The following is a 13,518-nucleotide window of genomic DNA, read 5'->3' on the forward strand; positions in this document are numbered from 1 at the left end:
AGTTTGGTTTCAGTTTTATTATCTGTTGTTTTGGTCTGTTGGGTTTTGGGGGTCTGTCTTGTCTGTCGTCTAGTGTTTAGTAACCTTTGTCATGTCTATTACCCCAGTGATCCCTCTGCATGTCTGTCTCTGTTCTCCCCTGCTCTCTCTGCCTACCTGTGCCTCGTAAGTCTCATGTCTGTCACCTGTGTTGCTCCCGCCCTGCTCGTTAGTCCCTGTGTATATATACCTGGTGTTTCTGTCTTGTCTTGGTCGGGTCATTGTATGCTGTCTCCCTGAGTTGCTGTGTGATCGCTTGTTGTCTGCCCTTTCGTGTCTCCCTGTTTCCCTGCACCATTTGGATTTCGGTTTGGACAACCTCTGTTTTGGACTCTGTATCAGCCACTCAACCTGTAAGTGTGCTCGCCTTTAGTTGTTTAAATAAATCACTAAACTGTACCTGCCGGCTCCGAGTCCTGCATTTGGGTCCTCCAACCTGCTCAACCCTGCCTTCACCACAAAGGCGTGACAGTAACTGCAGAATGACAGACACTGGCGCACAAGTATAAATACATGGCCGCATGGCGTAGCTATGTACGTGGACCCTACGCAGGAGTATAAATCAAGCTTTAACTTGTTCAGTCTCTTGCTGTCTCTGGCTCTGATGCTACTGCCCCAGCAGATGGCTGCAAAAAAAATTTGCGCTTCGACAACAGACTGATAGAACATACTCAACATCCTGCTGCATACATTAAAAATCTAAGCCTCCTCAAGAAGTGCTCTGGCCCATCTTGAAGATGGACTCCAGTCTGTTGTCAAGGTGACACCCATGTATTTGAAGTTCTCCACCACCTCCACCTCCTCTCCCAGAAGATTAATGGTGTTCAGTGTTTCATTTGTCCTGGTCCTCCGAAAGTCCACCACCATCTCCTTTGTCTTTGCCACATTTACGAGGAGGTGGCTGCTCACACACCACAACACAAAGCGGTCAACCAGATCCCTGTACTCAATCTCATCTCCACCGCTGACACCCAACATTTCAGAAGGATTTTTAAAAAACAAACAACAAAAGCCGAGAATTGAAATTTACTTGCTTAATTAACTTTATGTGCATGGGGGCGAGGGCGAGGGCGAGAGAGAGAGAGAGAGAGAGAGAGAGAGAGAGAGAGAGAGATTACAGTTATTCATTCTCCTGCAAATTAGCAGAGAATAAGATGATCCAGCTGTAGCTCTGTGTCCTTCCTCTCTGCTACACCTGAAGCGGCTGTGAGCTGCACTTTATCAGAGGCGCTGAAATTAACTTGTGTGGATTTGTGGTGAGGTTAATCACCTGATAGACATAGGAGGCATTATAGCCTACATGTTTCATTTCAAAATCTACATTTGGCCCCCCTTTTTCCTAATGTAAAGTTTTATTTCGTAGGCCTATTGCCTTACTGGCTCGGACGATTTCGGAGCTGGCTCATGTAGGAGGCGGTTTACTAAGTGACCATCACTCACACACTTCACATCAGTCGCGGACAAAATGTAGCCTACAGAAATGTTGAGGGGGGAAAAAAAGTTGCTCGAGGCCGGTGCATAGGGCCGGTGCAGCAAAGTGCCTCAATATTAGGACAGACTTTTCTTTTGTGCTGCTGTTACTTCTAGCTGAAGGCAGCGGTGATGATGTCTGCAGTAGGGGTGGGTAGGCCCTACAACTAATGTAGGCCTACTCTTAATTTCGCTATATTTTCCATTCATACCTTTTTATAACTTAACCAGTCTGTAATGTCCATTTTACTTCATTAACTGAAATGGGCGCATCCAGGCTGTGTGCGCGCAGTTACGCAGAAAAGCGCTGGTCGGGTGCTTGCCACAGTCACAGAGCTGGGCGGATGCAAACATTTAGAAAATCAGGCAAATATCTTTTAAGTTTAAGGCTTTTTTGTTCTACTAATACAACTGAAATCCAGTGAGCGCACTGCAGCCTGCGTCGCTCTTTAACAAGCCGGCAAGTGAAATACTTTCACTTTCCATTAACGGCGCATTAAAAGCGTCTTTAGTCTCTGCGGAGCAAATGAAGACTACACACTGTAAGATCTATGTCAGACGATCACTGCATTGATTGAGTTATATTAAAAGTGTCCTGTTGTTGAACAGAGTATCGCTTTGGACATCAGCCTGTTTCTTTTCTTTAAAACACATCGGTTACTATTTTTTTTATAGCGATGTCTGACGGTGAGTCCATAAATAGAATGTCGCTGGTGAAAGTAATCTTTCACTCAGCAGCTACCAGCTGTTATTTATTTTTGAGATAGAGAGAGAGAGAGAGTATAAAATGGTTCTTTTGGGTTTTACGCATGACGCACAGCTTCCTCTGTATGCAGGTTTACCTGCTTCAACAACGAGCTGCTCCCGTGTTACTGCCACAATAATTATCTGCGTTGTGAAGATTATTTAGATGCTTCAGGAATAATCAGATTGTTGTGGCAGCCTGTGCTACTGCAAAGCAAGCGGTTTGGTTGACTACATCTCCAGAATAAAAGGCACAGGTAACAAAAGTTGGCTGTGCTGCAAAAGTGATACTTTAAAGTGATCTTATAAACTGTGATCTTATAATCTCTTTTATAAACTAAAAGAGATTTAAAAAGGAAAATTGTTGTAGAAATAGCTAAATTACAGATAATCAGCTTCTTCACTGCATTTGCAGGAATATTTTAATGGGCTACTTAAAAAAATAAACTCATCAAGTTGCCTAGTCTAATGCAATAGACAGTCCATTTTTACACTGGTAGCCTAACTTGACCTTTCCTCATGTGGACACATAGGGGCTGTGATCTTGTACAACAAAACATGCAAGAATTAAATCCCCACACTACCATGGATAGTAGTGGTGCAACAGGTTGCAGAATCCACGTGCGGCACGCAGGTGGATTGATTGCAAAGTTTATGATGACTTATCCTGTTTGACCTCTCAAAATATCCTTTATTCTGGAAATGTCAGAGAACCCAGTTAGATTCTGAATGTGCAGAAATTTGAACATGAGCAGAAAACCTGCTGAAACACAGGAGCTATTAAAGTCCAGGAGTTTAGGAGAAAAGGAGGACTGAATTAAAATTATTTTATTTATTATTGATGACGTAAAAAAGGTGCCATGTGCACATTTTAAAAGGTTACCGCAATCAGTCACGTCTGCGTGTGTGTTGATTCAGCAGTGATAATATTAAAAGTTGATCTACAGGAGAAACATATCTGAAAGCTGAGAGCTGCTCTGCATTATATTCTGTTACAGTTTAGACTTATACCTTTATTAAACCAGAAAAACTCTTTTTTTCAAGAGTGCAAGGCAGGCAGTAGTACAATTGCACATTAAAAATTGTACTAAATAATCAGTTACAAGGTCATAAAATATTAAAATGTTCTTAAATATTCACCACAATTCAGCCACAAGGACGATCAAACGAGTAATCAGTCATAACATCTGAAGCAACCAGGGAAACAAACAAATTCAGCCAGAATTTTGTGTCCCTTTACATAAATAATTTCCACAATAAATTGACGCAGAAAAGGCAGAAATTGGTGCAGAAAAACACCAGAATGCAGGACATTAGGTGTTTAACACTCCCCCAGACCCCCCTGTTCATCCTGTTGCAGTTTTGTTGTTATATTATTATAATTAGACACATGACATTACAATTTAGCAGACATGACACATGTTGTTGTGAGTTTTGTTGTGCCGTATAAGTAGAGGATGTTTACTGTTGCTTTACTGCTTGGTGGGGGGTCAATTATTATGCGAAGATATGAAGTTTTATGGGCTGGGCTAAGCAAGTAGACGATAGAATCCTCCACACCAACCTCAGGGCGGTAGGCAAACTGCAGAGGGTCAATGGAAGTGGTCACCTGTGGTCTCAGATGGGCCAGAACCAGTCTCTCCTGAACCTTCATGATGTGAGATGTTAAGGCAACCTGTCTGTAGTCATTGAGGGCAGATGGAGAAGACTTTTTTGACACCAGAACAAGGCACTGATTGTGCAAGTTCTCCTACTTAGAAAGATGAGAGAGGTCTGTAATTTTCATCATAGGTACACTTCAACTATGAGACAAAATGAGAAAACAATCCAGGAAATCACATTGTAGGATTTTTAAAGGATTTATTTGTAAATTATGGTGGAAAATAAGTATTTGGTCACCCACAAACAAGCACAATTTCTGGCTCTCACAGACCTGTAACTTCTTCTTCAAGAAGCTCTTCTATCCTCATTTACATTACATTACATTTATTCATTTAGCTGACGCTTTTATCCAAAGCGACTTACAATTGTAAGTCAGAGGTCGCACTCCTCTGGAGCAACGAGAGGTTAAATGTCTTGCTCAGGGACACAATGGTGGATGTGTTACAGTGGGGGACTGAACCCAGGTCTCTCACACCAAAGGCATGTGTCTTATCCATTGCGCCATCCATTGTGTATCGTCCTCCACTCGTTACCTGTCTTAATGGCACCTGTTTGAACTCGTTATCTGTATAAAAGACACGTGTCCAAAGCCTCAAACAGTCAGACTCCAAACTCAACAATGGCCAAGACCAAAGAGCTGTGTAAGGACACCAGGAAGAAAATTGTAGCCCTGCACCAGGCTGGGAAGAGTGAATCTACAATAGGCAAGCAGGTTGGTGTGAATAAATCAACTGTGGGAGCAATTGTAAGAAAATAGAAGACATACAAGACCTTTGATAATCTCCCTCGATCCGGGGCTCCACGCAAGATCTCATCCCATGGGGTCAAAATGATCATGGATGATCCAGAAGAGGATTGGGAGAATATCATGTGGTCAGATGAAACCAAAATAGAACTTTTTGGTAAAAACTCAACTCGTCGTGTTTGGAGGAAGAAGAATGCAGAGTTGCATCCCAAGAACACCATACCTACTGTGAAGCATGGGGCAGGAAACATCATGCTTTGGGGCTGTTTTTCTGCAAAGGGGACAGGATAACTGATCCGTGTTAAGGGAAGAATGAACGGGGCCATGTATCGTGAGATTTTAAGTCAAAACCTCCTTCCATCAGTGAGAGCCTTGAAGATGGAACGTGGCTGGGTCTTCCAGCATGACAATGATCCCAAACACGCCGCTCGGGCAACCAAGGAGTGGCTCCGTAAAAAGCCTTTCAAGGTCCTGGAGTGGGCTAGCCAGTCTCCAGACCTTAACCCCATAGAAAATTTGTGGAGGGAGTTGAAAGTCCATGTGTCCCAGCAACAGCCCCAAAACATCACTGCTCTAGAGGAGATCTACATGGAGGAATGGGCCAAAATACCAGCTACAGTTTGTGCAAACCTGGTGAAGACTTACAGGAAATGTATTGTAATTATGTTTGCAAAATTATGTTAAAGTATTGAGTTGAAATTTTCTTATTGACCAAATACTTATTTTCCACCATAATGTACAAATAAATCCTTTAAAAATCCTACAATGTGATTTCCTGGATTTGTTTTCTCAGTTTGTCTCTCATAGTTGAAGTGTACCTATGATAATTACAGACCTCATCTTTCTAAGTAGGAGAACTTGCACACTCTGTGGCTGACTAAATACTTTTTGGCCCCACTGTATGTCATCTCCATGGGGATCACAAAGTACATCCCAGTCTGTGGATTCAAAGCACCCCTGCAGAGCCTCATCCGCTTCCTATGACCATCTCCTCACAATCCTAGAGGTCACAGGCTGCTTCTGAACAATAGGTGTGTATGTGGAGGTGAGAAGTACAAGACTGTTATCTGATCTGCCAAGAGGGGGAAGGGCTGTGGAGCTGTATGAGTCCTTGACATTTGTAAATCCAAAGTTCGATCTCTGGTGGGGCAGTTAACATACTGCAGAAAAGTTGGGAGAGTAGCAGAAAGAGAAGTATGTTTAAAGAAATTGCAATGAAAGCATTCGGGTGTTGAGTTTGTCCGGCAGTAACTGGATGACACCACACGCTAGCATCACCTGATGGTGGGATGTAAACAGCCACAACAATGGCGCACGTGAACTCCCTCGGACACAGGGTATGGATGCAGACTCACAGCTGACAGTTCAATATCTGGGCTTTTCATGGGAGACTCCCGTATTTCATTGTTCTCTCACGGGTCACATTTGTCCCGAATTATGACAAGTGTTCACAACCTTCTGTCCTTTTCATTACGGTTTCTGGTGCTGTACCCATTGATCTGAGAGTCCAGACTCAGGTCGCATTTAAAAAGATGGACCACATCTGAAAGTGGCATAAATCTGAACTGGGAAAGATCAGATTCCATGTGACTTGGCCTGTTCACACTGTTATAAAAAGATCCGATCTGAGTCATATATAAAAATTTGGGTCACTTTGGCCTGCAGTCTGAACGTAGCCTTTGCAGCAGATGAAGCCTTTCCACTAAAGGCTAACCTTATTTGTCTTTATACAGCACAAGGTTGTATAACAAAACAAAGTTTGAAGTCCCTTCATGCTACACACAATTTATAATTAATTGTATATTAAAATATGGTAACATATCAAATAAAATAAAACAATATACAGTTATTTATATTCAAATATGTGTATAAGTATACTCCCCGAACATTCTGCTGTGCATTTTTTGAATTTGTGTCTGGGATTAATGTAAACAGCAGCAACAAGATGATAATGGTTTCATCCTCACAATTCATAGTTTTCAGTCACGTGACGTGTGCAGTGACCTGGAGGACAAAACAACAGACCAACACTGCGACTCCCCCGTAGAGACGCCGCAAAAGGTGTCAAATTTTATTTGTATCACCTTTCAACATTAGAAAAAGAAAGATATGAACACAAACTGCAAGTGTTGGGCATATCCGATCCGTATAACGTTACAGCATCCTCTGCCGCATTTCTACTGTTAAAAACCGCCAGGTCCCTGCCACTGCTCGACTGTGGTAATTTTTACTTCTACCTTCTGGGGAATCCCTCACCTCACACACAGCCCAGGCTTGTCTCCTCCTCAATTAGTAAATCCAAAAGCGCAACAACCATCCAGCATTTGTCAATGCAAAAAGTAACAAACTCAAAGTAACAGTGCATCACTTCCATATTGGTTGGCAGGCAGCAGAAAATAACGTCTTATTGGCCTCCAAGGGAGCATTTTCTTTGGAATGTGACGTCACGTGAAAACGATGAATAAAAAGTCTGCTGTCTGGGAAACAAAGTCCATTTTGACTGTATTTGAGCACCAAGCATCATCACTGTAAAACACAGAGTCCACCTCCTCTCATTTTGCCAGAGTCTTGCATGGATTCTTGCTCGGAACACGGACTACCTGCTGAGGTTGATGAGGAAATGTACAGGAGATTTAATGAAATGAATGGGCAATATTATACTGTGTGCCATATTTGCATCATTCATGTTAATGCATTACCATTCTTCATTTTACTATTTCATTTTATTAGGTTTGATGTGAAACTGTGAATCTCATCACTGTTCATTTTTTTTTTTAACAGTAAGTGTACATCTATCACCACTCCAGAGCAAAGCAGATTGTTGAAAATGCCTTTGGCATTTTAGCTGCAAGGAGGAGAGTCTTTGGCAAGGCCATGGAATCTTCTATTGAGACAGACCAAGACATAACAGCATAAAGGCTTGTGTGCATCGGCTAAGTGCAGTCAAAGAATGCAAGGTACTTATAGCACCCTGGTGGACGAAGGGCATGTCTCTGGATAATGAAAGCAAGTGGTGGAGGGAGACACAAACATCCTTGATCCAGGATGCCTCACTGCTGATCGAGCAACGAGACTTGGCAGTCAGGTGCAGAATGTCCTGAGGAACTATTTTCAGATGGACACAGGGAGGGGTGCCTATCAGGACACTGTCCTTCAGCGAGGTAAACTACAGCAGAATAGCATATAGTAAAGAAATTCTGTACATCATGTCAAGATCAGTGATCAAGGTTATGAAACATTATTATAATTTAGCTTTACTCATTTAGGGATTTTATATTGATTAAATACCAAACATAATCAAACCCAGGAGTTGAGCCAAACTTTGAGATCTTCTTAATATCAAAAGACATAAAAATAATCAAACTAGACAACATGCAGCAAGGGGCCTATCGTAGTTTTCTGTTTGGGGGGATTTCATAAAAGTTTTCTTGTATATATACTTGTATTTATACACTTATCGGCCACTTTATTTGGTACACCTGTTCAATTGCTTGTTAACACAAATAGCTGATTAGCTAATCACATGGCAGCAACTCATTGCATTTAGGCATGTACATGACGTGGTCAGGACAACTTGCTGAAGTTCACAAAGCTCAAATCATCTCAAACTGGTTTCTTGAACATGACAATGAGTTGACTGCACTCCAGTGGCCTCCACAGTCACCAGATCTCAATCCAATAGAGCCCCTTTGGGATGTGGTGGAACAGGAGATTCTCATCATGGATGTGCAGCCGGCAAATCTGCAGCAACTGTATGATGCTATCATGTCAATGTGGACCAAAGTCTCTGAGGAAGGTTTCCAACACCTTGTTGAAAGTATGTCATGAAGAATTAAGGCAGCTCTGAAGGAAAAAGGGGCTCCAACCCAGTACTAGCAAGCTGCTGTCCACCATTGTGTCCCTGAGCAAGACACTTAATCCCTAGTTGCTCCAGAGGCGTGTGACCTCCGACATGTATAGCAATTGTAAGTCGCTTTGGATAAAAGCGTCAGCTAAATGAATAAATGTAAATGTAAATGTACCATATAAAGTTGCCAGTGAGTGTATATACTGTGTTGTTTTCTTTTATGTCAACAATTTAAGAATTAAAAGGGATGTCCTGGAATGACCACCATTTCTAATAAAAAACAAACATTTCTCTACAATATATAAAGTACATTTTTATTTGAACTAGTATAAACAGTACAGGTACTCATCCTGACCAATACGTGCAGTAAGGTAAAACTGCTTTATATAAAAACTCCATTCAAGAACAGAATTGCACTGTTGGAACACAAACAGTGTGGTGTCAGTGGGAGTGAGTGTGTGTATGTAGGTAGGCAGGTTTATTGTCACAATATAGCAAGTTATAGATTGAAATAGAGTTTGTAACTTCCTTCTGCTACACAGCAGACAATATACATTACTAAAGGATCGATTATGAAAAATGGTGAACTGAATCAGTGGAGCAATGCTGAGGATGAATTAGAGTTTAAGAGTCTGATAGCTCGGGGGGAAAAGCTGCTCTGCAGTCTGGTGGTGCGACAGCACAAACTTCTATATCTCTTCCCAGAATGCAGCAGGGTGAACAGGCTGTGGCTGGGTGGGTACTGTCCTTTAATATCCTTTAGGCTCTTCGCAGGCACCTCGCCTCACCGATATCACTGATCCTCGGGAGATGGGTACCAATGATCTTCTGAGCAGTTCTAATCACCCGCTGCAGAGCCCTCCGGTCCTGGGCCGTGCACATCCCACGCCAGTTGGTGATGTTTCCAGTCAGGATGCTTTCTATTGCTCTTCTGTAAAAGCTTTGGTTAAAAGTATGTGGGTATCGCTCTCTATTCATATGACTACATAAGCTGCTTTATCTCCTTCACCAGTCTCTTGGCATCAAGTTGATGAAGCTGCTGAAAGAATATGGTCAGGTAATTCCCAAAGCTGCCGTATATGTCTTGGCTTGCAGGTCTCTCCTCACTGCTCTCTGTCAGCCTCTGGAGGAGGGGATTGTCAACGACATCCACCTCATTTCCACTTCCTTTGCACTCAAGGTGCATGTCAATGTCTGTGTCATGGAGTGGACAGAGTACACAGGCTCAGTGAAGGTGAAGAACAGGGAACAGATGCTGGGCTTGGAGTAGGACTGCTAATGATGTCCTCCTCATTTTGAATCTAGACCCACTGCACCATGTTAGCAGCTGGCACGCAATATGAATTTCTGATACATGTACATTTGAAGCCTTTTGTAGTGTAATTTTATAAAATAGTTCCTTAACACAAAATGAGGTAATTAACTGTTGCTTGCTGACATTAACATTAGGCCAGGAAACATTCATTTAGATAAAGCCTGTATTTTGTTAATCTGAAGCTACATGTAGCACTTACCGATTGCTAAAATTCCTTAGCCAACCCAGGCGTTGGATGATTGCCAGACAAAACACAGTATCTCCACCGTCCCTACCCCGTTTCTCCAGCATTTTCCGCTGTGCTCGAACCCAACGGTTGCACTTATTTTTGAAGGTTTCCATGTCGCTTTCCAGTGTTGGCGGTCTCAGACCAGCTATTTTGACAAGCATACTTGTCGCTGTGCAGTGGCATAGAGACATTATGAAGATGTCGTAATTGTGGACAATTCCAGGAGGTTTTCTTCAAAGCATCCCCCCATTACTCTCCTTTGTGTCTGTTGCTGACCTTCTTCTTCTTTTGAGTTTTTTGATGGTTGGCAAAACAACTGCATAGTGACACAACCCTGCTGCTGAACTGCCTGTTGTTAGGAATGTGGTTTGTGTTCATGTCTTTCCTGTTTAAGTCTGTTTTTGGTTCTCTGTTTCTCTGTTTAGTTAGTTCCTAATCCTGTACATTAGTTAATATCTTTTGTGTTTACTCCTGGTCTTGTGTTCCCTGTTTAGTCTTGTGTATTCCCTTGTTCATTTACTGGTTCTGTTTAGCTCTGCATCTCAGCCCTGTGTCGTACTTGTGCATTCTTGGTTATTCACTCTGCCCCATGTCTGTTTGTCTAAGTGTCTTCTCTGTTTTCCTGCTGTTTCTCTGCCTCCCTCATTAGCCTCATGTCTGTCACCTGTGTTGCTCCCGCCCTGCTCGTTATCCCTGGTATATATGTGTGGTCTTTCTGTTCAGCCCTTGTCCGGTCATTGTTCGAGTTACCCCCTGTCTGTCGTGTGGATACGCTCCATCTTCTGTTGTCTGCCTTGCTCGTCTTGTCATCTTGTTTCCTTTGGAGTTTGGAGTTTGGATTTCTGTTGGGATTATCTTGTTTTTTGGACTCTGCTATCAGCCACTCTGTCAGTAAGTGTGCTCGCCTTTTGTTTGTTTTCCCTCAAACCCCTGTTGAACTGTACCTCCTCTGCCTTGCGTCCTGCGTTTGGGTCCTCCAACCTGCCTTACCACCACTTACCGTAACAGAATGACCGGACCACAAAGGGACCCAGCGGACACCATGTCCGATGAACTGCTCGATCTGTGCTGGTAGCTTATGGAGCTGAGAAAAATGTGGTACAAGGCCAGTCACGTTAGCCACAAGGAGGCTATCGTGTCCCTCACCCGAACAAAGTTGGCTGCAAATCCTGGAGCGGCCGACTTGTTTCCAAAGTGGGTGTTGGACTTCCTCCGCACCCAGCCGATTCCCCAGCCAAGTCAACACCAGTTCCTCAGCCTGTTAGCCATGAGCCAGCTAACGGGCTGCCAATGGACACCAGCCAGCCTGATCCCCGGCCCGCTAGCGCTGCTAGCCAGTGATTCGTTCGACTCCTGTTCCTCGAGTCCAGTCGGTGGTCCGACCAACACCAGCTCTGTCGGTGGCCCAGCCGATTCCTGTTCCCCGTACTCCGTTGGTGGTCCAGCCGCTTCGTGTCCCAGCTGTCCAGTCGGTGGTCAGACCAACTCCAGCTCCTCATGTCCGTTCCATGGCCCTCAGCCCAGCGGTCTCGCCCGTGGACCTCAGCCCAGCGGTCTCGCCCGTGGACCTCAGCCCAGCAGCTCTGCCTCCAGCCCGACCTCCAGAGAGGTCTCGCCCTCGCCGCCGACCTTCAGTGCATCCTCTGGAGAGATCTCTCCTTCATCGGTCACCTGTCTGGCCTCAGGTGAGCCCTTGTTCTTTTGGACGTCCTCCTGAACTGTGTTGCCCTCTTGACCCGGCCGGCCAGCTTGGTCGACCCCCGGAACTCTGTTTTTCCCCGGCCTGTTGGGTCGTCCTCCAGGACGGCCTCCCGAACTCTGTTGCCTCATGTTCTGCCTGGCCTGTTGTGTCGTCCTCCGGGACGACCGCCTGAACTGCTTGGTCCCTTTTCTCCCCCTGCTCTCCCTTCAGGCTGCCCGCCTGTTATCCTCTCTATCCCAGACCACTCGCTATTTTTGACCCTGCGTTCCTGGACTATGTGTTTTTTGTTTTTTTCCTGTGTTCATGGACTCTGGAGTACTGCAGGGGTTACGTGAGATTTTAAAAAAAAAAGTTAATTAAAACAATATCAGTCTGCATTTTTCCTAAAACTATACTTTAACAGAAAATATAAATGATGATAAACAACATTTTATATCCAATTTTCCCAGGGTCAATGCAATCGTTAATTGCCATAAACTGTCAGTTGCTATAAAACTTCACAGAAGAAGAGAACAACAAACGCATTCACGTTCTAGTTGATGTTTGTGCATTGTGCCAGTTTCAAGAAGACAAATATCAAGAAAATGGATTCATGGTTGAAACGCAGTGATACAGCTAAAAACACAAAGAAAGTGAAAACTAAGCCAGCAAAATACCATCACTATCAGGAAGAATGTTTTATTGGGATTTACCTCAACAAGCTGCAAACCTCCAAATGCATTGTGCCTTTTTTGAGGGGAGAAATTATCCAACAGTTGCATAAAGCCAGCGCAACTCCTACAACATCTCAAAACACAAATGTATTGAGTATATGAGTTTTTTTTTAAGAGAGAACTTTCTGACTTCAGATCATCCCAAGAAATTATGCAAAAGTCTCAAGAACAGCTCGTAACTAAAGCCAAAAAGCCATTCACCGTAGCTGAAGATCTATTACTTCGAGCCGCAGTTGTATTGGCCGAGACTATGCTGGACAAAAAAATCAGCAGATACATGTGCCTACACTGTGTGTTAAATAGAATGGGAACCGGCATTTTTGATCAAGTTCAGGGAAAACTTGGTTCTTTTCACTCCAGCTCGATGAATCGACAGATCTCACTGGAAAGGCACAGCTTATTACTTTTGTGATAAATTGATACTGGTGACATTTATGAACATATACTTTTCTTTCATGGAGGGCAAAACAACAATTTTCTGTGAAAACTGTCTGAACTGCAATCCTGCACCAGTGTCTGTATTGACAGAGCCGCATCAATGACAGGCCTTGTGAAAGGGCTCATGGCACGAATTCGAAATGAAAACTCTGAAGTGCAGTCGACTCACTGTGTCATTTGCAGATAAGAACTGGCGTCCAAGAAAATTAGTCCTGTCTTGCATGACGTTTTGAACGACAGCGTAAACTTCATTCAGTCGAAGGCTTAATTTAATACGGGACTGTTTTGTGAAAACATGGGAGCTAAACACACACAACTGCTATTACACACAGAAATGCGCTGGCGCTCTCAAGGGAAAATACTCAACAGGCTGTTGTAATTACTATTTGGAGTGTGCAACTTTTGGTCAGAGCCGGATCTCCCCATGCCAAATTCTTAAAGGACACAGACTGGCTTGCAAAGCTATGCTATCTGGCAGATGTATTCAGCAAACTAAATGAACTGAATCTGTGTTCTGCAGGACAAGGACACCAGCATTCTGGACCTGTATGACAAGGTGGGTGGTTTCCTGAAGAAAGCAGAGCTGTGGAAAAGAGCATGTGCGGGGGGGGGGG

At 43.5% G+C, this 13,518-nt stretch overlaps 1 protein-coding gene across 1 annotated transcript in view; it reads left to right on the forward strand.

Annotated features, from left to right (window-relative positions):
• The first annotated feature begins 11,144 nt into the window (after positions 1–11,144).
• Positions 11,145–13,518, forward strand: part of LOC123957643 — a 21,345-nt gene continuing 18,971 nt past the window's right edge. The window contains exons 1-4 of the mRNA XM_046030600.1: positions 11,145–11,388; positions 11,497–11,736; positions 11,854–11,933; positions 13,425–13,460. Coding sequence (XP_045886556.1) covers positions 11,145–11,388; positions 11,497–11,736; positions 11,854–11,933; positions 13,425–13,460 — 600 coding nt within the window. The remainder of the gene's footprint in view (positions 11,389–11,496; positions 11,737–11,853; positions 11,934–13,424; positions 13,461–13,518) is intronic.

The sequence above is a fragment of the Micropterus dolomieu genome, linkage group LG02, assembly GCF_021292245.1.
Source record: "Micropterus dolomieu isolate WLL.071019.BEF.003 ecotype Adirondacks linkage group LG02, ASM2129224v1, whole genome shotgun sequence".
In the NCBI taxonomy this organism is placed as follows: domain Eukaryota; kingdom Metazoa; phylum Chordata; class Actinopteri; order Centrarchiformes; family Centrarchidae; genus Micropterus; species Micropterus dolomieu.